The 23,902-nt window shown below is 40.7% G+C and overlaps 1 protein-coding gene across 5 annotated transcripts in view; it reads right to left on the bottom strand.

The window, feature by feature from the left end:
- Positions 1-23,902, bottom strand: part of mid2 (midline 2) — a 177,496-nt gene that overhangs the window by 23,731 nt on the left and 129,863 nt on the right. For all 5 annotated transcript variants that reach the window (XM_085362898.1, XM_085362880.1, XM_085362872.1 and 2 more), the window contains 5 exons: positions 18,477-18,584; positions 11,361-11,509; positions 10,145-10,272; positions 9,056-9,199; positions 568-729 (listed from right to left, as the gene is read on the bottom strand). In XM_085362898.1, coding sequence (XP_085219024.1) covers positions 568-729; positions 9,056-9,199; positions 10,145-10,272; positions 11,361-11,509; positions 18,477-18,584 — 691 coding nt within the window. The remainder of the gene's footprint in view (positions 1-567; positions 730-9,055; positions 9,200-10,144; positions 10,273-11,360; positions 11,510-18,476; positions 18,585-23,902) is intronic.

Genomic DNA, 23,902 nt, shown 5'->3' with positions numbered 1-23,902 from the left:
TGAAATTGCACTTGTAAGAATATCGTAATATCAAATGTCTACTCAAGAAATGTCCAAACACATTTTTGACATAAATACTTTTTGTTGAAAAATTGTCAACTTTTTGATTCTCCACATCAGAGAATGATGAAAGCCTACCTTCTGGAAATATGCCTTTAAATTTTTTTACATTATACTTTTTGTTTTTTCTTTAACTGTTCATACATTTAGACTAAAATTATTCAGTGAAGATTGCATGGCCTACAGTGAATTGCTTTGAGTGTGAGTGAGTGATTGTGACAGAAATACATTAGGCACTGCTGGCACTCTTGCTGCTTTCTCCTTTCACGTATGCATATACAATGTAATAATCTAAACTAGCTCTGAATCAGCAGCAAATCTGCCACTCACTTGTAAATCAAAGACAATCCTTTGGGAAAAACACTCAGTCGTGACAACATTATGTTGCACATATGATACAGAGAGAGATGCAAACTTTTAGCTGTATTAAATATCCAAACCCAAATAACACGGCTTGTAAATATTCATGAAAAGGCTGGCAGAAGTGTAACATGTGCCTTCACTTACTGTTGGTTTTGAGGCGGGCTGGCTCACTGTTGCGACTTCCTGCTTGGTTGATAGCCTTGACGAAGAAGATATAACGGGTGCCACTCTGCAAGCCGTGCACCGTGTAGTGGTTCTGCTTGATGTTAGGTACGATCATCCAGCTGTCTGCAGAGTTGTACAAGCCTGGCAGAGCCACAGAGACACACACAAGTACACACAGCATTAGTAACAAGGTTATGTTGCCGCTTTTAAGGTAAGCAGAGTTAGTGTGTCCTGCTAAGAACCTTTTTTTTCCAGTGATGTTCAAAAGAGTAAAATCTGTTCTCAATTCCGACCAGAGGAGGGTTATTTTTCCTCAAAGCCCCCAAGTGAGTCATCCCCACCCAAATAAGGAGCTCAGAGACCACACGGCTCTCCATGTTATGCAACATTTATGTCTACATACTAATCCATCCCATTACAGTACTTTTACATCAGGTTTAACATGACAAACTCCCCTGAGGCAATATTGTGCGTTCACTAAGCTAAAACTATAAGCCATTACGAACAAGGTACTCTCAATATAAATCTCTGAAGTAAGCGCCTCAAGGCAAAAGACTGTCATTGCCTTTAATGTTCAAATGTATGGAAACACAGGCAGTAACAGCATGACCCTATTTGGTGGGCACTTTGATTTAAAGCAGCTTGCAGTATAGAGTTGGTAATGCCAGTTAAGCTGTGCAGTCAACTGCTTCTAAACACAGTCTTCTCAGTCTCTGAGATGTAGCCGACTGTGAAAGATAAAAAAAGGAAATGTCGGCTGTGAGCTAAAGAGTTGATCGCCCACAATGGGGAGCTCCTTTGGCTTTACTCTAGCGTGAAATAACTGGATTGATTTAACACATTAAAATCACTGTTATTGCACAATTACCTGACCTACCACTCTCGTGGTAATCAAGGTATGTTTCCTGATTTCAAAGATGAAATAGGCAACTTTGAACACAAGGTGAGATTTATGCAGCTGCTTTGGAGGATTTTAGGGGAGGATTGCTGATTTATGCAAAATGGATATTGCAAAACATGCCAAGTTTGGAGCTGCTGTGCTTACGCTTTATGCATGAACATTGCGTGACATGTTATATTGCATACCTTTTCCAAAGGCTATCATACAGGACGTGGAAAAAACAGAAACCCAAAAACTGATCACTCTTTCATGGTCTTGTGAACAACACGAGTGTATTAATAACGCCGATAGCTAAAATGAAATGAATGAACTGACAGCATGAATAATAAAACCAAGATGTGCCAACTGGAGACTATACAGAAATTCTATTTTATGGGCAAACATTTTAGAGGCAGTTTATACAAAGAACTGTGAAATTACGAACACATCCAAAAAACAACGACAAAAAACCCCCAAAAGCCATTGCCAAAACCAACAAAGCATCTTGTTTAGTAGAACCACAGCTGAGCCTAACATTTGTAGAGTTGAAAGTAGAATAACCACCCTTTTCATTGTCTCATCCTTCCTCCCAAAGCAAAATTACAAGGAAATAAAAAACACGGAAAGGGAGAGAGTTCTCTGGGCCATGCTTACCTTGTCCCATCTGGTGAGGATGCATTGTGAATTATTGAGTAAGATGGAAACAGCATGCATAAGTAATGGCTGAGAGTCTGCTTGTAAATATAAATACTTCACAGGACGCAAATAAGGCCTTTAAAAGTGAGGTGCCTTTAAGAATGAATGAGGGGAGAGGACTCTTAAGGCTGGAGTGGGAGTTGGGGCTACATTTTTTACACAAGCTTTTCTAAGACAAAGAAAGCACAAGCGACACGTCTTCCTTTAATATGACAGAACCTAATTTACACCTTTACACCAGGTACACGATCCATTTTACATGCAAATGTGTTTTATTTCATCCTAGATTTGCAAATATGCATGCACTGTTAACAATAAAATCCTATATATCCTAACATACCATAATAGACCCATTTCTGTAATATACTCACATATCTATATTATTGCTAATATATATTGTAATATATCTATATCACTAAAGCACTTCTGGATGGATGCAAACTGCATTTCGTTGCCCTGTACCTGTGCATGTGCAATGACAATAAAGTTGAATTCTATTCTATTCTAATTCTATTCTATTGCTGTTTCACTCGAAAAAAAAGAAAAGAAAATCAAGACTGTTGTTCTGCTGTGACAGCTGTCCCTTGTTGTCATAAAATTTATGCCACCCACCTGTCGTTTTGGCTGCGTCCTGCAGAAATTAGGTAGACTACAGTGTTACGTGGGCTTTCAGAAAGAGATACATGGGAAAGATGAGAGAGAAGGACTTCACGCTGCTTTTCATTTTTAAAGCTTTTGATCTCTATAGCACCTCTCCATTTTTGCTAAATAAAATTAGGTCAGTGCGCAGCAATATGCTATTGCTACTTTTGCCAATGAAAGGAGCTTCTTGACACTAGCTTTGGAAAGCACCGTGGCTACAAAGTATGGTGGCGGTGTGTGTGAATGAGCCATTTGGGAAAGAGAAAGCGAGGGACTACAGAGAGGAAGTAGATCAGCTTGCGTTGTGCATCCAGACATCAAGAGCTTGTGTATGTATATGTACAGTATGTCTGTGCATCTGTTTGTGTCGCCGTTTTCTCGGAAGCAGGCAGACGAGAAGGGAAGAGCAACATGAAATATCTGGGGAACGGAATAGGGTTTGTCTATGATGATGCAATATAAAGTTAATGGTGACAGCGTGTGTCTCACTGTGTCCTTGCATGGGTATGTCTTAGTCCTCTGTTCATTTCTTATAAAACAGCCCTATACGTGTGTGTATGTGCGTGTGTGCTCATCTTACTTTACTTGTACAGGTTAATATTGTCTGACTGGCCTTCAACAGTGACTGAAATCTCATCGCCATTTACTCTTAATGTATTATATCGCTTCTAAGACTGATCTGGTGTGGATCAATCTCAGAACTGTTCCCTATTGAGATGCACAAAGCGCAATTTTTTACCCCTGCACTTTGGGCTTCCCTTGCGCCCACTGTGAATCTGCTTCTCACCTGTGATAATCATTTTAATATTTCACCACAGGCAATGTTTACGAGCACACATGAATAACAGGTGGCGGAGGGAGACAGCAGGCAGATATTGCTAGCGCGATTACCAGGCAGGCCTTCCAGAAACACAGTACAAACCGGCGACAGGAACGGGGAAAGTGGCTGATGTCATGCGGAGATGGAAGCAGAGGGAAAGAAGGAAATTACTACTCCCAAACAAAGCGGATGCTGCATTTCTTTTTAGGCAAGTGTAATTGTGGTAGATATTATTCATATCGCAAAGAAAGTGTATTAGGAAATACAGCTACTTGTTTTTGTACTCATAATTAGCTATTAATACCACTCTCCTGTACACACAGATGATAGAGCCAAGGTGTAAAAGGCTTTGCATAAAGACTAGAAAAAACTAAGCTGGCTCTATCCTAAGGTACTAACTACCTATTTTCTAAGAAGACAGATATTTATTTACACTATTAAAAAGCAAAGCAGCATTATGTGGAATATGAGGACCCACCCCAACAGGTCGCGGCAGATGGCCACCCCTCCACGAGCCTGGTTCTGCCGGACGTTTCTACCTGTTAAAAGGGAGTTTTTCATACTATTATTGGATTTTTCTCTGTATGTATTATTGTAGGGTCTAATATATATAGCACCTTGAGGTGACTGTTGTTGTGATTTGGCGCTATATAAATAAAACTGAATTGAATTATACTAAATGTATATCTGTAAAAAGATCATTTATGGCAAATCTATTATGACCTTTTATGCTGTTTTACCCATGTTCTGTAGCCCTGAACCTTTCCTGACACTGCCCAAGCTGTACATAAGAACCGGTAATTAAATGTTTTTACGTGCGTCTGTGAGAATAAAGCAAGTAACTGTTCTGTGATTTCACAGCATGCCAACGAGTGTTGCGTGTTCTGCCTCTGGCATGCACGGCGTCACTTGAAGCATTAAGAGTTGCTGATGGGTGCTATATGTGAGAACAGGCAACGGCAATGTCCCGACTTGATTCTCTCAATATTTTCCAAGGTGTTATGACATTAGAAGGTTGTAGTATATAATGAAAAAGGATAAAATAAAATAGTGTACAACTAAGTGTGTTTAAGAGCCTCAACAGAAATGCACAGACAAGCCTCAAAATGATAATGCAGACTTTCACAGTCAAATCTGGTTGAAAATCAAGATGGAAAAACAAATATTTATGAGGAAGTAAATGTGTAACTGGATAATGCATGATGCCAGTTGGCAGATGGCACCCGCATTCGTCAACAGCACTAGACACAACAACTTTCAGAGGGCCACAGGTAGCAGCCACACACAAGATGGTATTTGGTTTCACTTGCTGATTCTATTTTCTGCCGCTTTGCTTGGATGATCCTGCAAAGGCAGGGTTCACAAGGCACCACAACCCCACTTCTCCTCCTCATGGGAAGGCCAAGTCTGAAGATGTGGCCAGGCGAGAAAAAGGAGAGAGACAGGATGGCACTCAAGTGGGAGCATTTAGCCACTTGGAAAGTTAGAGAAAAATACTATGGTAAAAACTCAAGTGGCAAACTGGGCTAAATGAATTTCTCCATTTCTCAGTTTCTCCTACGAATCTCTAAGGACTCTGTGGCAGCACACGGCTGAATATCTGAGTCACTCAGTCTATCATAGCTGAAATGTATCCTGATGTTTCAAATGGCTAGAGCACTTAAGTTGCATGGTTAGATGGAGAAATGTCAGGCCACATAGAGGAGAAGAGAGAAGAGGAGATGAAAAGATTAGAGAGGCACAGGTGTTTGTGTGTGTATTTGTGTGCGTATGTGCTTGAATGTGCACGATTATGTACATTAATCACATCCTTCTCATATCAGTAAGTGGTTTTCACCTCCCCTATGTACCCATTATCCACTCTGATTTTCACCAGTCCATCCGTTTGTTTTCTCCTTGGCAGTGGCCTTTCTTTCACTTCATTTACGTCGCGATAGCCATTCGGTTATAATGCTGATTAGAAAACAAAAGCTAGATGGAGACAAATGCATAAAATCCCATTTAGGAATATTATGTTTGTGTCATTCTACGGTATAATATATATATTTCTGCATTTAAATGTCAAAAAACTGAATACTGCTCACTTGAATACTAACATGTTTTAAATAACATTCAAACCCCCTTAAAATACACATTTATATTTAATGTAATGGTGCCTCAAATTTTAGTCATTTGCTAGTAGCATTATAACAAGTCAGTCACAGAGCTAATGATTAGAAACTAATTAGAAAATAAAACAATAAGCATAATTTCTGCCTGTGTCCCAATATGTAGATTTTTACTGGCAATAGTGTCATAATTTATCACTGCATCATTTTACTGCCATGCTGTCTTTTGCTATAAAGACATTTGAATATGTGCACTTAAATTGCCCAATAATGTTATGAAGGGAAAGACCGTGTTTAAGTGTAAAAACCTGAAAAGGACGACAGCCTGTTTGACTTTAAAGGATTCAAAAAGATTCAGAAGAAGAAGAAGAAAAAGAAGACCTGTGCTCTGAGTCCTGGTTCCTAAATGAGAGAAGTGACCCAGAAGTAGCTGTGTGGTGACCAAATGAAACAAATACTAAGAAAAGTAGCTTCATTGCTTCCTTTATTACCTCCTTTAGCAGAGGATGCACTGGATCATCTTTAATTGAAGGAGAGGAAACGATGCATCATCTCAATGTTCATGAACACACTTATCAAAATTGAGAAAGTGGTGCAGATCAGCTAAATGTTAAAAGTAAGTACATGTTCTATTGCATACCATAACCTACTGATGTACTTTGAGTTTTTAAAAACATCCTTTTAAATGCACTGGTGAACTATGACTGTGTCGCTGCTGTAATAAAAATCTGCTGCTTGTCAAAAAGTCGTATGAAGTCTTGCATGTTCTTGCATGAAGAATGCACGCTCTCAAGATAATGAGCTTGATCAAAATGTGTTTAATTTTCTTTAAAACTCAGTTTGCATTGGTAACGTCCATTGCTGTATTGCTGGGATTGTGATGGATGGATGAAGGGAATTTTATTTGGGTCCTTTCCAAGGAGCTGGAAAGGAGTTGCGCTCCTCAGCAGGAAAATAAATTTTATTCCACTTTATTGGCTAAGCAGGTCAAATTAGTGTGATTGCAGGGTGATCTACTAATAGCGTGCTACTTACAAAGATGCAGCCAGTTCATTTTGATAATAACTACCATTCTGCCAAGAGCAGCGCAACTTAGCGGCTCAAAAACCAGCAGTCCTGATGAGGAAGCATGTAATCTGCTAACCTAAATAATACAGTCTGAGCACGGGTCTTAAGTATGCGTTTCTCACTGATAACGGCACGGCAATTCAGATTACTGAGAGGAGGCAAAAGGAGAATCAATATGTTTTTGATACAAGGGTTAATTCTTCTGATAGAAATTGATGTTGCCTGTTTGTGGTGCTGCAGGTTGAGAGTCAGCTGGAGACGTGAGTTGTTATAAAGTATTCCAGTGTATAGACCTGAAATCTGTGCGTAACAGCGTGTAATCTGTGTGATGTGTAGAAGAAGACCAAATATTATCTGTCATCAGATCCAGAGCCCTCCATTTGTTAATGAAGATAGTGTTAAAGTACCATATACAGAAATGTGTGCATTGCTTTTTTTTGGTACCTTTATTATTCAGGAGCAGAATTATTTAGGGCTTGGCTCTAAACATTCAGGGTGAGGACCGGCCGTAAAAGTCCAGCCTTTGTAATAAAGATGTTTTTCATTAGTTTTTCTCGCCTATTTGGCCATCTTCTCAACATTGTTACTGCAAGTGCGGCCCGATACTCTGTGCACCACATTTTAAATCCTCACCAATTCTCCTACACACCTGTCATTGAGCCTTTACTTGATCTCATGATGTTTTTAGATGAGGTCAAGAAAAAGCTGCCAGGTTTTAATACTAGAATTAGGAGCCTGCTGAGTCAGCCACGTGACGGTGATAGTGGATTGAAATTTGCTCTGAAAACTAAGCATTTGCTCTTATAAACTGCAGTATGATCTCTGTTCTATTATAAAACACCTCTAGTAATTGCAATTCATATCTAACGGGAAAAGCACTGAAAGCAAAACACTTTCATCATGGTCGTGTTTAGTTAGATTAAATCTGTTTGATTCTTGCCGACTTTGATCTGCTAGCAGAATAAATGTTTGGGAAATATCACAAGTACATTGTACTGTTACAGCCCTGAAATAAAAAATATGGTACTCATACAGGGATTGGGGTACTGAGGATTAATGGGGAAGGTTAAAACTGTGAAGCTATGATCTTCAGTTTTTGTGTCTGCTGAGTTTTCACACTGCTTAAAAAATATGTGATTCTCTCTCAGGCATCCCCTTGTGTTACAGTATGCACTGTATGGCCTATTTTATAAGGAGTACTCTTGATAACTCAGCTCCATCTCTCTAAAAATACAAGTATGGAAAACAAAAAAGACAAAAAAAAAATCCAGGTTATCCAACACAGCTGGTATAAAATATTGAACATATCAAAATAAGACTAAGTAATGCTGAAATGATTGCAGTGCTTTGTTTCTTGAACCCGAAGAGAGGTCAGTGAAAATGGTTTGCTTAGTGCTTCTGTGTAGATAGATGTACATTTTATATATATTTTATGATAAAAACTAGACGATTCTTATAATACCACAACAGCAGCAGGGTCACACAATTCCAGGCTACAAACACGGGCTGTAATTGAGGATGCAACTAAATGGAGAAGAAATTAGAGCTGGTGGCTAGGCAACAGCAAAAGGAAGGAAGTGCAACAGAATGAACAGCCTGAGCAGAAGCAGTCCGTGAAAGTATCGTGCAGTCAGTGGTCCATAGAACTGCAGTCGAAGAGAAGTTGTCAAAGTCAAGTGAAGTGCATCATGCACAGTGCATGAAAAGAAACGCATAAACAATGGGAGGGCTATGTGACAGCCAGTGGCACCAGATTCATTTCAGATGTGGGGGACTAGTAAAAAGTCAGCCAATAAAATTGATTTAAAACTATTGCAGCATGTCAGCTGTCCCCTCTCATCCGAAAAATGGTTGGGGGAGAAAGTAACTGTGGATGGTTCTACGTGAGAGAATGCAAAAATCCATGGGACTCCTAAAGTTTTGCTCAGTTTCAGTTAGCATCCATTCATCCATAATCTCCACTTAATTCAGGGTGGTTGGAAGGCAGGGTAGACCCCGGACATGTCACTAATCTGTCACAGGGCTAACACAGACAACCAATTTAGGATCATCAAATAACCTAACCCCACTTCGTTCTGTGGGAGGAAGCTGGAATATCCAGGGGGAGCCCACAGAGACGTGAGGAGAACACTGAAACCTGGAACATGGTGGATTTGAACCTAGGACCTTGTTACTGTGAGACAGCATCATGTCCAATGAGTTTGCTCTGCCTTGTTCTTTACTCTTCCCCTCTATTGAGTGTGTGTTACTCACTGATGAAGTTTGTTTGGCCTGTGTAGATCGTGTACTGCAGCTCATAGGAGGTGACGCTGAACTCGTCCTCAGACGTCCAGTGAACAGTGATGGTGTCGTGGGAGGCGGTGCACAGCTCGTCTCTTATAGATGGAGGGTTGGGAGCTACGTGTGGAGGAAACAAGAACACGATCAAATAAAATAAATGTTAGAAAGCGTCATCAAGTCATTTTGTCTTAATTCTCAGAAATATAATACGTCTCAACAGCTGCATAAACTTTTTACTACTTGAATTTGACACTAAGTGGACACGAGGTAATTGTCTTTCTAAAGGGGAGTTTTGTGTGTTCATAACGTCTTTCAGACATTCGTTTTCATTTATCTGAGGGCATATGAATGTGTTGGCTTTGTGTCAGAATGAAAACCCCGGTCACTTTTGTAAAGATCGTGATCACACCCTTTCTTGGTCTGACCTATTAATATTTAGGCAGCCCATTCAACGTGGAGAAGTCTGAATAGCATGGAGCCATATAGCACACAAACGAACACAACTTCTGAACAGGTGTGAGCCTGTGTTTTGTTTTGGCCAATGAAGACTTTAATTAAAGAGAGGGTGTTGACATCCAAAAACAGATGGCATATGAGATCAGGGTTCACAAAGATCAAAGTACAAGATAACAATGTATGAGGAAATAGAGCAGAGTTAGAAAAGCTTCCTTTGTGCTTTTTTGTCCAACACAATCTTAGATAATTTATACTTTGTAACTGTCATAGAAAGCATGAGCATTTGTTGAGTTAATCTGCTGCTCCTTAAGGCCAGATGACTTTGCTGTCTGAAAGGAAGACAGTGTAATGTAAAGTACCTTGAGGTGACTGCTGTTTTGATTTGGAACTATATAAATAAAATTGAATTGAATAAGTCAGCAAAGTTGTGTTTTCCATGTCTGAAAAGGGCTTATGTGACAAGGCTGGATAGTTTTCTTAACTTATAGAGAACAGTTTTGTTCTTTGAAACAGTGAATCAAAAAAACAAAAACAAAAACAAAACCAAGACAGCAGCAGGACGACTGTTAACATATCTACTGCAGATTTGACAGGATGTGAATTTACCTGTTAGGTAATCTAGTCCTTCCAGAATCTTCTTCTCTCGGGAGAAGTCAAGAGCAAAGTTGTCAAACGCCTCGTTCAAGTTGACATCTGGGATGAGCACCTGCGAGGAGGCCGTGGCCATTGCAACCCTTTTGAGTTGTCAGGACACGGGGGCGAGCAAAGTAAATGGTAGAGAAGGAGGGATGAGAGGTCCGATGAGGTGACGAGGAAAAGAGGGATGGAGCAGGAAAAGATGGGAGGTGATGAAGAGATGGAAAAATAAGAGCAGAGAAGTGAGGTGAGATGGCAAGAGGAGAGAGGTGGTAGACATTATTAGTGACACGGAAAAGGGCAAGAGAGGGGAAAAAATTTAAAAGAATACAAACATGAAATTCATAGTCTCAGAATAAATGTCTACATCCAATCCAACTCAGAATGTCTGCCTTGGTGTTGTCAAAACACACTCAAAGCAGACATGCACTGACAGACTTACTCTACAGTCTCTACAGCTTTGTGGAAACCTGTGCCTACTTCTGCTTTGAGCATCAGTGAGCTGTCTGTGGCAGGAGCCAGCCAGAACCACAGTGCTGGCAGGGTTACACAGCAGTGCAGAGTGGAGGACAGATCAGCACTAGTCCTTAAGACTTCAGTTCCTCAGTAAAGAGAAACCAGTCAGTCAATAAAGCGCACGGCCAGGTGGTTGAAAGAAAAGTGGAGCCGAGGCCAAATAAAAGATAGTGTGCTAGCCGTGGCTTTTGCAAAGGTCTTTGTGAAAGAGACAGAGCAAAATATCTACAGGAGGAGGACGACGAAGGAATGAGGGTATTACAGAAGTGCGAGGGTTGAAAGGAAAACTGCAGAGCTGGCCCTTAAATGATAGATGATTTTCAACAGAGGCCTGACATTGATCGCAAGAGCCAAAGACTTTTGATAAAATGCTGATTTCACCAGCAGCCCCTTCAAGTGGATTTCACAGAGGTAAAAATCGAAAACTCATTGTAGGGCAGAGGTTTGGATTTAAAGAGTCAAAGACTTATTGCCAAATACTCTGACAACTATCATGCAGCCTGCTACAAGATGACACAACTCCACACGGAAAAAGCGAGACAAAAACCCCAGTCAGGATGACTTGTCAAAAGCCTCCCACTTGTCTGGACTATTAATAGCTATAATGAAGTGAAATTAGCATATTGTTGCAACAGGCAGGTGGTATAAGTCGGTGCGCCGCTCCACCTACCTTTCGGCGACATTTCTGGCAGTCTGAAGGAAGCGGGCGTGGTCGTTCTCCTTCAAGCTCTGCTCAGCCTGTGTGATCAGGGCACTGGAGCGCTCCAAACACTGGCGACAATTTGCAATCTGCTGAGCCAACTTGCGCAGTTTCATCACCTGGAACAAACAAAGCACACGTTGCCACGTTACGACACACGCGGTTCGTTTTCATTTGCACACTGTGAGCCTTGAAGGAATACATCGCCCTTCTCGATAACTCGACTTTTAAATTTTTCATTTAGCTAAGAGAACGCAGACGACATTGCCAGCACCTGGTCTAGTAAAACATTCGACATTCTTTTACTATGCGGGAATCTTGACACGTACTCTATGTCTCTAATCCCCATCTCCAAAACTTAGACAAAAGTAGTTCACTGGTGTTATTGATCTTCTATGTTCATCTTCTGGGACTGAAAATAACTTTCTATTTGCTCAGGGCAACTTGTGTGCCTTTCACTGCAAAAATTCAGGAAAAAAGGATCTCAAAACTCTCTCTATATCCAAAAAAAAAGAAAAAAAGAGAAAAAAGAGCCCTCCTCTGCACTCCAATAATTTCAGTTTGGTGGATTTTTTTAATTCATTTTGACAGTAACTAAAAAAAGCCAATTGTGCTTTGCTTCCCACATCGGCACACATTATTGACACAAAGACAGCACTCTCTCAGATGATTTTTGCTCGGTGAACTTTCCATATTGCAGAGTTAACTGAAGTTTTATAACCAAAGAAAAACAGACGCAGATATTCAAACACATACGACCGAGCGTGATCAAATGTTATATCCACAGAAGAATCTGAACGTGCAGAAGCAATTAGCAGATGACATTAGAGTTTATGATTAAGGATGTTTATCTACTCACAAAAAACAATAAAACTTTGGAGTCCACACAGAAACGCAGTCATAGACACAGTTATCTGAGACATGCACCAACAGGAAAAAGGAGAAAAAGAAGCAGAGGGCCTGAGTTTAAGTGAGCCCATTGGATCTATGCTCACATTGACCTTAATATCATGTTGCACAATCAAAGGGCAGATAGTTCTAGGTCACTGGATGAGGGGCACCAGTCTGTGCATACATACCCATGTTTAAAAACTGTGAAACGAGGCCTGACAGGAAATGGATGAGACACTACTGGCTGTAAAAGTCACAGTTCTTTCCCTCCTACCTTACCAAACAAAAGAGACATCGAGCTCGTCTTTTAAGCACCTTGTAAGCGCATCTACTGTGCATTCACGTGGTGCGCATGATTCAAATGTAGCAGCGCAGACAAACAGGAAACTGCTGATTTTGGACCGCATAATAATTTGCTTCATTTTCATCACAAAGCATCATGCTGTGCGAATCAAGTCAGGTCACGTTGTCGGGTCAGGATTCAGACACAAGCACGGTTTGTAAAGTCCTTTTCACTGTAATTTGTTAGCATGTGTGCTTTAATGTCATTTCCCACCGAGCAAAAGGAAAACCACGATGAGCAAATTTGAAATGAAAGTAATCTGTTTATCTTTATTGCTGCTCATATCCTGATCCTGGAAATGAACTTAGTTTGATGTAAAAAACCAAAACAAACCAAAACAAAGGGTCTTTGTGAGCGCTGAGACTGCCAGCAAGAGGCAACTGTAGAATTCAATACCGGCTTTAGCGTGGAGTGTTGTTAAATGATTAAATAAATCATCTGTGAATCTAAAGGCAAAGAATGAAGTTAAGTCTCTTAATGCACTGAACGCATCATAATTTCAGGCTAAGGCTAATTTGAATCTCTAACACTATCCATCCATCCATCCATTCGCTTCCGCTTATCCTTTTCAGGGTCGCGGGGGGCGCTGGAGCCTATCCCAGCTGTCATGGGGCGAAAGGCGGGGTACACCCTGGACAGGTCGCCAGTCTGTCGCAGGGCTAACATATAGGGACAGACAACCATTCACACTCACATTCACTCCTAGTGACAATTTGGATTAATCAATTAACCTATCCCCACAAGCTGCATGTCTTTGGACGGTGGGAGGAAGCCGGAGTACCCGGAGAGAACCCACGCAAACACGGGGAGAACATGCAAACTCCACACAGAAAGACCCCGGCCTGATGGTGGAATTGAACTCAGGACCTTCTTGCTGTGCGGCAACAGTGCTAACCACCGTGCCACCGTGCTGCTCTCTAACACTAAACAAAACTAAAGTTCACATGGCTAAAAGGTCACCATCAAAAGTTTTCATGGAATCTAAAGTCCACTTTCCTTCTCGCTGCTGGAAAAGCTGCTGCTGCTGCTTTAGAAGTCTCGTTAAGCTGGAGTCTTAATGGAGTTTTCAACTGACATCTCAGCTGCACTTGCACTAAGTCCGCCATAATCTCTTGTCACTAAAAATGACATTTGAGCAGGTTGTTGACTGCAAAGAGAGGAGAAGCGAGAGGAGGTTTAAAGGATGAATTGTTATTTGGCAACATAGGCCGCAAACAACAATTTTAGAGATGATTACTTCTCTCCTGCAAAATAATGGACAATATGGCACGGTCTGAGTGTGTGTTCGTGTGTGTGTCTCTTACTTTGTGCGAAGCCTACAGTTCGTGATTTAAAGCTGAAATTGAACCTTCTAATATAATTTTAATACTTATGAGGTGATGCTACAATATTTAAAGTTGGTTTTTTTTATCATTTTACTGAGTCAAAACTTTTTCAGAGGCTGAATTTTCTTAAAGTGCAATCATAGATATGAAAACAAAGCAATGTGTTATTAATGGCTTATAAAAATAATATGTTTTCTCTCACTCCAGTTGATTGAAAAACATATTTTTGTAGCTAACATTTAGCAGTGGCATAATGGTTAAATTACTAAATAGTCTTCTGTAGGTATTTTTGCAGCTACAGCTATAATCCCCTGGTGGCCATTAAAACAAATTCATCAGTCTTTCATACTGTTTATCATTGAAAGTAGATGAAACCAGGATATGACTGCATACAAAAAGACAGAATCTCAACAACAGATAAATCCAGCTGATGCTGTGGGAATATATGTCATCTGTAAGTCATGGTAGCATGAAGCGCTATTTTACAAGTAATGACCAGCCATCAGTCACTATTTTGGATGTGGATCCTTAAAGTTTTACAGCCTTGATTTGCTTTTAAAGAAATAGAATAAACAAAACCACAGCACTGAAAACAGGCCAAAGCCAAAGGCTTTGTAAGGTCGACCATCCATCCTGACCTGGCTCTGAGAGACAAATGTTATATTTGCACATTCACAAGAGGCACTTGTCACATAAACACAGAGACAGGTTGTTTAAGTGGTGCCAACAACAGTAATGCTGTTGTTTTTATGATGAGTCCCTACCAGGCATAAGCTTTTAAAATGAAGTTCAAATGACCCATGAGATCGTTAAAAAAAAATTGTGTTAAAAAAAAGCTAGTATGTAACACTAAAAGAGTTTTGCATTGTTAATCCTTGGAGTTTGAACAGTTTTCAAGAAAAGATAACGGAAAAGCGGCAGAATAGATGCTTGGAAGACAGGAAGTCATATGACAAAAACACACAAACAGAAACCCGGCCGTGGGAATAGTCTGGTTTTTTTGTTGTTTTTTATTATGTGCGTGTGTGTGAGCTGGGAGAGATTAAGTATGACTGCTGAGTCTCCTCTGCAAGATACAGACCTCATTATGAAGAAGTAAGAGAGAGAATGGGAGCACCTTGCTCACCATGATCAAGCCTGTATAATCCGGTTATTCTGTTGCAGAGTCACCTCTGAACACTTTCCTTTATGAGACTGTCCTCAACAGGAAGCCATCTCAGTACTTTGCTCATAAAATGTATAATATGAGCCGTGTTTTTGTAGCAATGTCGCTGTGTAAAATATCAATATTCATCTTATCCTTTGCTCTCTTCTACACATTTGAATTAGTCAAGGCGCATTTGATTCATCTTCCTTGACCTTTCAAAGTGATGCATACGGGCTTCCTACATTTGACCGCTGTACCTTCAGCTGGAGAGCCTTTTACAGGCACAGACTCTCAGGAGAACAAACCTTGCTCTTTGTCTGCATTCATTGTCGACACACTCCTCTGTCTCACACACACACAAACCTATTTTAGTCTTTGTGTTAACTGTTGGGAAATTTCTCTATGAAGCTCCTCTGCCACCTTGGATCCTTCACAAGCACTTAAAATTTCACCTCTGGAAGGGTTATTCATGGTCAGAGACGGGACAACCACCCATATACACATGGGCATGAGTACACACACACACACATTCACACACACGCACACGCACACACAGAGCCAAATGTGTATCTGTCTGTGCAGTTAGTTGTGGACTTTCTAAAACAGCAGCAGGAGGTTCAGAACAGTCTTTCCTGCCATTTTAAATTCTTTCCTCACGCATTCATGTTGACTGCCTAAATATGAGGAGAGACTGTTATTGCTCTCTTTTTTTTTATCCTCCGTGCTTTTCATTTCTCGTAAAGCCTGCATGTGGTGTATATTTGGGTAAACAAGCAGACAACCACACAAATATATTCTGTCCACGGCATCGTTGCTTTCATATTCATTCGCTTCTGCAAAGTGATGGTGGGTCGGGCTTATTGCCTTACTTTAGATGGCAAGGCGACACAAGTTTTTGAAATATGAACTGCTGAAAACTGAATGAAACGATGTAATATGAATTCACCGAAGTCATCATCTCTCTCTTCTAAGTGCCAGTAATCACTGTTTTTGTTTATGCACGCTGAATAAAAATGCGTCTAATCTTGGACTGATTCAGTTAATGACACACGCAGAAGATCGTCCATCTATAACTCGTTTTGGTTGTACGGTACACTTAAGCTGGGCATACACTGTGCGATTTTTTTCAGTCGTGTTATTCAGCTTCTGCTCAAACTGTACGATTGACTTGCAGGGGTTAGAAGTTCGTAGGTCACGATGCAGGGTCTCACACTATACGGCCCGATGCTCTGATGCGACCCGAGTGCTCAAACTGTGCGTCCATAAAAATGAAGGTAATCTGTCGCTCGCTCTCCCTCTCTGTCTTTCACTCACACAGACACACCACCGCCATCAACTTTGCTAAATTGCTAATGAAAAACACTGATCAGGCAGCTGTGATTGAGCAGCAGTGTAAATCCAACTATTTTTACGGTTGTTGTGGTTGTGATGATTTTGTGAGGCCACATGGAAAAGGCTCGGATGAGCTATCCAAAGCTCATCCGAGCTTTCCAAAATTCTACAAGTGCCTCCATCGCTTGCGTCCAGATCACATGCTGTACTGCCGTACTACTCCGTCTTTTTCACTGACGTTTATGTGTTTGCACGTGCGCAGTGTGAGAAGCTGCGGTGACACCCTCACGACGGTCGTGACTACCAAGCGATTGATGATCGGGAGCTGGTCGTGAGGTGTCAATCGCTTCTCGTTACCCCACGTATACTACACGATGCACGACGCACGATGAAGGCCAAAATCGGGCCGATCACCAAAACGGTTGCACGACTGAAAAATCGGCTCAAAATGGGCCAAAAATCGCACAGTGTAAGCCCAGCTTTAGAGATACGCTTATACACCGCCTGGGGTTCCTTAACAACTCCCAGCAACATCATTTACAACAAAAGATCTTGTTTAGTTTTTTTTTATTAGGAAAATATACATTCTGCCTGCCTCAGCAGACATTCAGTTAATTAACTATAGATCTTATCTCAGGAGTTTAAACAATATTCAGCTTTACACTCAACAGTAACTAAAAATACAACATCTGGATGATAATCTTGCTCTGACTGATTAAATCTATTGGGACCTGTTGTGGTCATTTACATTTCTTTTCAATTCTTGGACTCTGCAACTGTGGCTATGCATGATTCACAGTTCAAAATAATCCATATTTATCTTAAGTTATCTTATACTAGGCCTTGGTGCAGCCCCTCAGTTCCTCGAGTGTCTCCCTTTAATGTCACAAGCCCTTTAAACTCTTGTGATTTCTTGTGACTGTGTGCAGTGAACTTGCAGTCTCGTTAACTCTGAAGTGAAGAGTCAGGGTTAGCTTATTAAATACATTTTGGAAAGCCAGAAATCTGTTGCTGTCTACATATACTGAAATTCATATTAACTACTTACACTCGTAGTCCAGTCAGAACCTCATAGATGTAAAACATATATTGAAAATTTACTCTAAATAAGTGAATATTGTAGTTCTTTCAGGACAGCAGTTTAACTGCAAAATGGGATAGATGCTCAGGAATCTTGTTATTATATATAACCAGATTACAGTCACTTGGCAACCAGTTGAGTCAAGTTCCCTATCGTAAAGAGACACATTCCAGGATGAGTTAGGCTCATTGGCACAGACTGACTCAGACTGATTACAATATCATGGCAACCTCTCTGAATTTCTAAATTAGACAGCGATTATTTGCAAACCTTGACCAATCTGAGAGTAACTGCAGTCAGTCTAAGTTGGGCCGTGAGTGTTTGGAGGCAGGTTGCCTTTCTTGAGGTGACCTGGGCAATTGCTTTGTGATGAAACGTGGTCGCCAAGAGATTGAAGGTATTGCACGCTCATCCGCTGGTAACTTCAACTACTTGCATTCAGGAAAAAAAATTCCAATAGTTGATTATGTTAATTTGGCTACGCCTAGAAATTCTGTCCATAAAAATTATGAACAGAATCGGTGACAAAGGGCAGCCGCGGCGTAGCCCATCACCCACCAGGATCGAGTCCGACTTATTGCCGGCTGTACGGACCAAGCTCTTGCAACGGTCGTATAAGGACTGAATGGCCTGTAGCATGTTCATCTGGATTTAGCATTTTCAGTGGGAGAAATGTTTTGTCACTCATCCAAGTGACTTCCTTGCTTCATGATTTCTTCAGATAAGTGAAGAAGTCATTTGGATGAGTGACTTTTTATTTATTTTTTTATTAACTTACAGGGAACCATAGTAGGTTCCCTGTAAGTTAATAAAATGCCAATATTGTTGTCTGTTAGCTTTGTTTTTTTGTGTCTTAAAGGTTAAAAAAAATCAGTCAGTGCCACATTTGTGATTGTACCTGAATTTGAATATTTCAGACTGCACTTAAAAGACGCTTAAAAAAATTTAGTTGAATATAATACTTTACCTTGGATTCTTTGATCTTCACGGCGATGACCTGTTTTCTCTGGCGAATGATCTCCACCAGCTCATCACACTCCTCTACCAGCTTAGCTTCATGCATGGCTGTGTTCACCTGAAGAGAAGCAAACACACAACTTAAGAAACCTTCACAGCCTCACTTTAAAGTCAAACTGTATATTCACTGACTTGCTCAGGTTCAATGTATCTTATATTTTGCTTTTGGTGTCTGATATCAAAAATGTGTCTGCACATTTTTTTTTCTTCCTCGTTCACATGCTCTCGTTGGGAACTTTGTAAGACTTTCGGAGTGGCAGGAAGGATCATTTGCATCATCGCATACAGAGCACGTCCTATAGTTTTCCATTTCATTAAGAATTCTGCACACCAGGAAAAGTGCCTTAAGCAACGTGCACCTGGATTAAAAATAACTTGTGAAGAACAAAACAAGGAAAAGTGATTTCCAACTCATCAGCTGTCACTGGGAAGATCATAAATCAATATATTAGGTACATGAATCCAAGGTTAAACAAAACAATTCATAAATACACATAAATATGGCAAACTAATTGGTCAGCCAATTAGGGGGCATTGCAGGTAGTGAGAAACCGACATTTTAATGTACACTGTAGATGGAATTTATTATTCATTCGCCAAAAATGTTCTTGTCCTTGCTGGAGCCCATCTCTCCTAATAAAAAGGGTTACTGTGCAGTTGGATTTGAAACACTGTTTTATACTTGTATGCAGCATGAATTTATTACAAAAATGGTGCATTAAATGATTAGAGTTACACTATTTAAAAAAACATGTTTATTTAACTCAGAAAAAGCCAAGGTGGATTATTTGAAAACTCAAAGGCACCCAGAAAAGGTCTGTGGAGACAATAATTAAATCACTCGTAGAAAATGCTCACACCAAGCCAATTTAATAGATTCTGTGATTGTTTCAGGACCAAAGTCACCAAGGCAACTCTTCATCAGTTCACCATTTCACGCCAGCACTAAATGAACATCCATCTTCAAATTTGTGTGTGTGGGTGGGTGAGGGTTTTTTTTTGGAGACACTAAGGGTGTTTGCTGAATTTCAACAATGAACCACTATTAAGCAGTTTGCTCATTATGAAATATGCATACAATTACTGCAAAAGCTTTAGAACCACTTAGGGCAGGGTTTTAGATCATAAAAAAAGATACTCCAACTTCACTGTTGAACCAAAAAAGAGAAGAGAAAATCTAAATGGCAATTTGTCAAGTGAGTGGGTTGTGATTTCTGATTCATGAGCAAACAAAGGTACAAAAAAAGAGACAGAAATGACATCTATACTTCCAACCTTAACTGTGTCAGGGTTTCTGGGTCGTTGACCCAGTATTTTCAGTTCACGTTCACTGTTTATCTACTGCCTGTTCCACTTCCTGTTTTATTGTGTTAGCCTTGGTCTGTGTGCATTATGTTCAGTCCTCTTCCCATTTATCATTAGTTCATTATGTTCAGCTGTTCACTCACCTGTCTCCAATCGTTGTCATTGTTAGTCATGTATTTAAGCCCTCTCTTCCCTTCAGCCCTTGTCGTGTCATTGATGTTATGTTGTCGTTTCCGCCTGCGTTCAGTCAGCTAGCCATTCAGTCTTTCAGTCAGTCAGTCAGTCAGTCGTCCAGCCAGCCAGCTCTTTCCTACTCCTGTTCTGTTTGTTCACTCCATCGACAATAAACACCAACCTTCACCTACCTACCTGTGAGTCCAGCATTTGGGTCCTCCTTCTCTCATCCACGACACTAATCCTGACAGACTGGTTTTAGGTTTGGGCGTACCTTACTTGCTTCATCTGCTCTAATAGTCATATTTTTTTTAAAATAATTTTTATGTTTCATACAGTAACATAAAGATGCACAAAGCTCATATCTGTTATCTAAGATCATGTTGTAACAGAGATGTAATTGGCTGTATTTACACCTGTGCAGAGGTTTACTGTAAGTGCAACCTCTATATCTCGATGAGTGATTTTGTCTGTAGGAGTCACTTCAAACCATTACAGAAATTACAAATATACTCCAGAATAAAAAGAAATAAAACTAACCCAGCAGGGTGACAGTGGGAATTTTTCACCCAAACTGGAAACTTCAGAGTTATTGAGAAAATTCAGACAAGAGGCTAGAAATTTCACTTCAAATAAGACGTTTTCAGAGGCCAGAAACATTTACAGAGAACAGTGTTCCTTGAGCTGCTTCGCTAGCTGCTGTAGCGTTTGTTGTCACAAAAAGCTACAGGTGAGTGTTTCCTGCAGGGAAGGGACTGTGGCAAGAGCACTTTTGTTCTTGGCTGGCAACCATAACACAGTAGTACACAAGGAGATGCACTGCGAGGAGACCTCTTTTACTGTGGCACACGCAATCTTACAGAGGTGCAATGATGACATTTAAATTAAAGATCACAGGAGTGATAACAAAATACAGCAGAGCAGAATTTACAAAGATAAATGCTCATGTGGGATAGAGTAGATTTAAATGAGTAGATTTTTTTTTACATACAAACAAAAAAAATCACCTTGATTAAGAAGTGTTTTCTTAATGTTATTAAAAATATACAGAATGACGTAGATGCACATTATGATCTCTTACTTATCCACCGATCGACTGATATGATCAAAGGAATTCATTGGACTGTGTGTTTCTAAACTGTTCAATAACAGAAAATAATCCATATATATATATATTTAGAGATGTCAACAGTACCAACGCATACAGTACCTTTTCACACCAAATTGTGAGAAAGCAACATTACTAGGTAATTTTTTTAGTTCTGTAGATAGTATAGACAGGTGTGCCGTGGAAGATTATCTGGTTCAATCTGATTAGTGATCAGCGTGAGTAACGGGCAGAACAATTACATTCTCTTCCACTAGAGGGCAGTGCAACTACCTGCTCTAATTAAAAGGGTTGCCAATGCCAACTGCCAGTAAGACAGAAGAAATTACATTTGGTGGTGCGCCATGTGACTTTTCTAATATGAAATATGTGTCTTGGTTCAGGGTTGGGAAGCACTGACTACCCAGTCTTTATGAAGAACTTCGAGAGGTCAGTAAAGGTTCTGATTCAATAACAATTAAATATTAAAGAGTTTCCCTCAATGTTAACCTGGCTGGTACACATGTTAACCTTAACATGAGTAGGGGGACAGCCAGTTAGACATAACTGTTTATCTACTATCACTCACCCCAATTAGCTATTTCTCAAATTATTATTAAGACTATAAAAACATTATTACTATTGATGAAGATTAAGATGATTAATTTATTGATAGAAGTAGCTGCTCAAAAGTTTCCTCAAATACACTCAACAAAAATATAAACGCAACACCTTTGTTACTGCTCCCATTCCCCATGGGATGGACGTAGAGACCTAAAATTCATTCCAGATACACAATATAACCATCCCTCCCAAACAGTGGTCACAAATCAGTCCAAATGTGTGGTAGTGGGCACATCTGCTATATTGAGATAATCCATCCCACCTCACAGGTGTGCCACATCAGGATGCTGATCTGACATCATGAGTAGTGCACAGGTGTACCTCAGACTGCCCACAACAAAAGGCCACCCTGGAATGTGCAGTTTTTTGCGCTATTGGGGGTCTGGGGACCCAGAACCGGTCAGTATCTGGTGTGACCACCATTTGCCTCATGCAGTGCAACACATCGTCGCATGGAGTCTATCAGATTGTCAATTGTGGCCTGTGGAATGTTGGTCCACTCCACTTCAATGGCTGTGCGAGGTTGTTGGATATTCGTGGGAACTGGTACACGCTGTCGTATACGCCGGTCAAGCACATCCCGAACATGCTCAATGGGTGACATGTCCGGTGAGTATGCTGGCCATGCAAGAACTGGGACATTCTCAGCTGCCATCTGCCCTGAACAATGTGAACCATGATTCATCCGTGAAGCGCACACCTCTCCAACGTGCCAGACGCCATCGAATGTGAGCATTTGCCCACACAAGTCTGTTACGGCGACGAGCTGGAGTCAGGTCAGGACCCCGATGAGGACGACGGGCATGCAGTTGAGCGTCCCTGAGACGGTTTCTGACAGTTTGTGCAGAAATTGTTTGGTTGTGCAAACCAATTGTTCCAGCAGCTGTCTGGGTGGCTGGTCTCAGACGATCTTGGAGGTGAACCTGCTGGATGTGGAGGTCCTGGGCTGGTGTGGTTACACGAGGTCTGCGGTTGTGAGGCCGGTTGGATGTGCTGCCATATTCTCTGAAACGCCTGTGGAGACGGCTTATGGTTGAGAAATGAACATTCAATGCACGGGCGACAGATCTGGTTGACATTCCTGCTGTCAGCATGCCAATTGCACGCTCCCTCATTGCTTGTGGCATCTGTGGCATTTTGCTGTGAGACAAAACTGCGCATTCCAGGGTGGCCTTTTGTTGTGGGCAGTCTGAGGTACACCTGTGCACTACTCATGATGTCAGATCAGCATCCTGATGTGACACACCTGTGAGGTGGGATGGATTATCTCAATATAGCAGATGTGCCCACTACCACACATTTGGACTGATTTGTGACCACTGTTTGGGAGGGATGGTTATATTGTGTATCTGGAATGAATTTTAGGTCTCTACGTCCATCCCATGGGGAATGGGAGCAGTAACAAAGGTGTTGCGTTTATATTTTTGTTGAGTGTATTTTAAGGGCACATTGCACACAATGCTGAGATGTGCCAAGTTTTTGGCTAAGGTCTCTTTTCGAATTCCCTTTTCATTGCAAAAGTACTCATTATATCCATCAAACTATGCCCTATTTGTCATTTCTAGTAAGTTTTGTACTAAAAATGTCAAATCTGTTATGTGTAGACGCAGAATTGGTTTATCCCTTGAGTTGGGTGCACACAGAGAAGATTTTTCCTGCACAACTATTGCTCAAAACCACATAAATCTTTTTTTTACAAAAAATCTGGCTTCTTGCAAGAAAACTATAAAGAAATGCAAGGTGGTTTAAGACTTGCACAGTACTGGATCCTCTTAAGGATGGCTTTGAGCCAAAGTAGGCCCTCACATGGTGAGAAAATCACAGGGGCACACAAACACAAACAACACAGTTCTGCAAAAAGCCATTTTATGACTGCAGCTTCGTAATTAAGCAGGATGAATGCAGCTATCCTGGGTCACTGTGAATTACGACTGGGCTACTTAGCAGCGTAGTTATGGAAAATTGTTCCCTCCTCGTTCCCCCTTCTCTCCGTCTCTCTCTCTCTCTCTCTCTCTCTTTTAACCTCACTCAAATTAGGCATTATTAGACTCCTCTGCAGGTATACTAAAAAGCACTGTGCCAACTTCAAGTTAAGGTCTGTTATTGGAAGAATAACCACATATAGCAAGTGTTAAGAAACCTTTCACCTGCTCCTGCTCTTAAAATATTTATGAAAACTAGTCAGG

Source organism: Diplotaxodon limnothrissa, linkage group LG2, assembly GCF_057381915.1.
Source record: "Diplotaxodon limnothrissa isolate DT_005_m linkage group LG2, D_limnothrissa_male_GT1.1, whole genome shotgun sequence".
NCBI lineage: Eukaryota > Metazoa > Chordata > Actinopteri > Cichliformes > Cichlidae > Diplotaxodon > Diplotaxodon limnothrissa.
The sequence above is the reverse complement of the archived record's forward strand: the minus strand, read 5'-3'. Positions and strand labels throughout refer to the sequence as shown.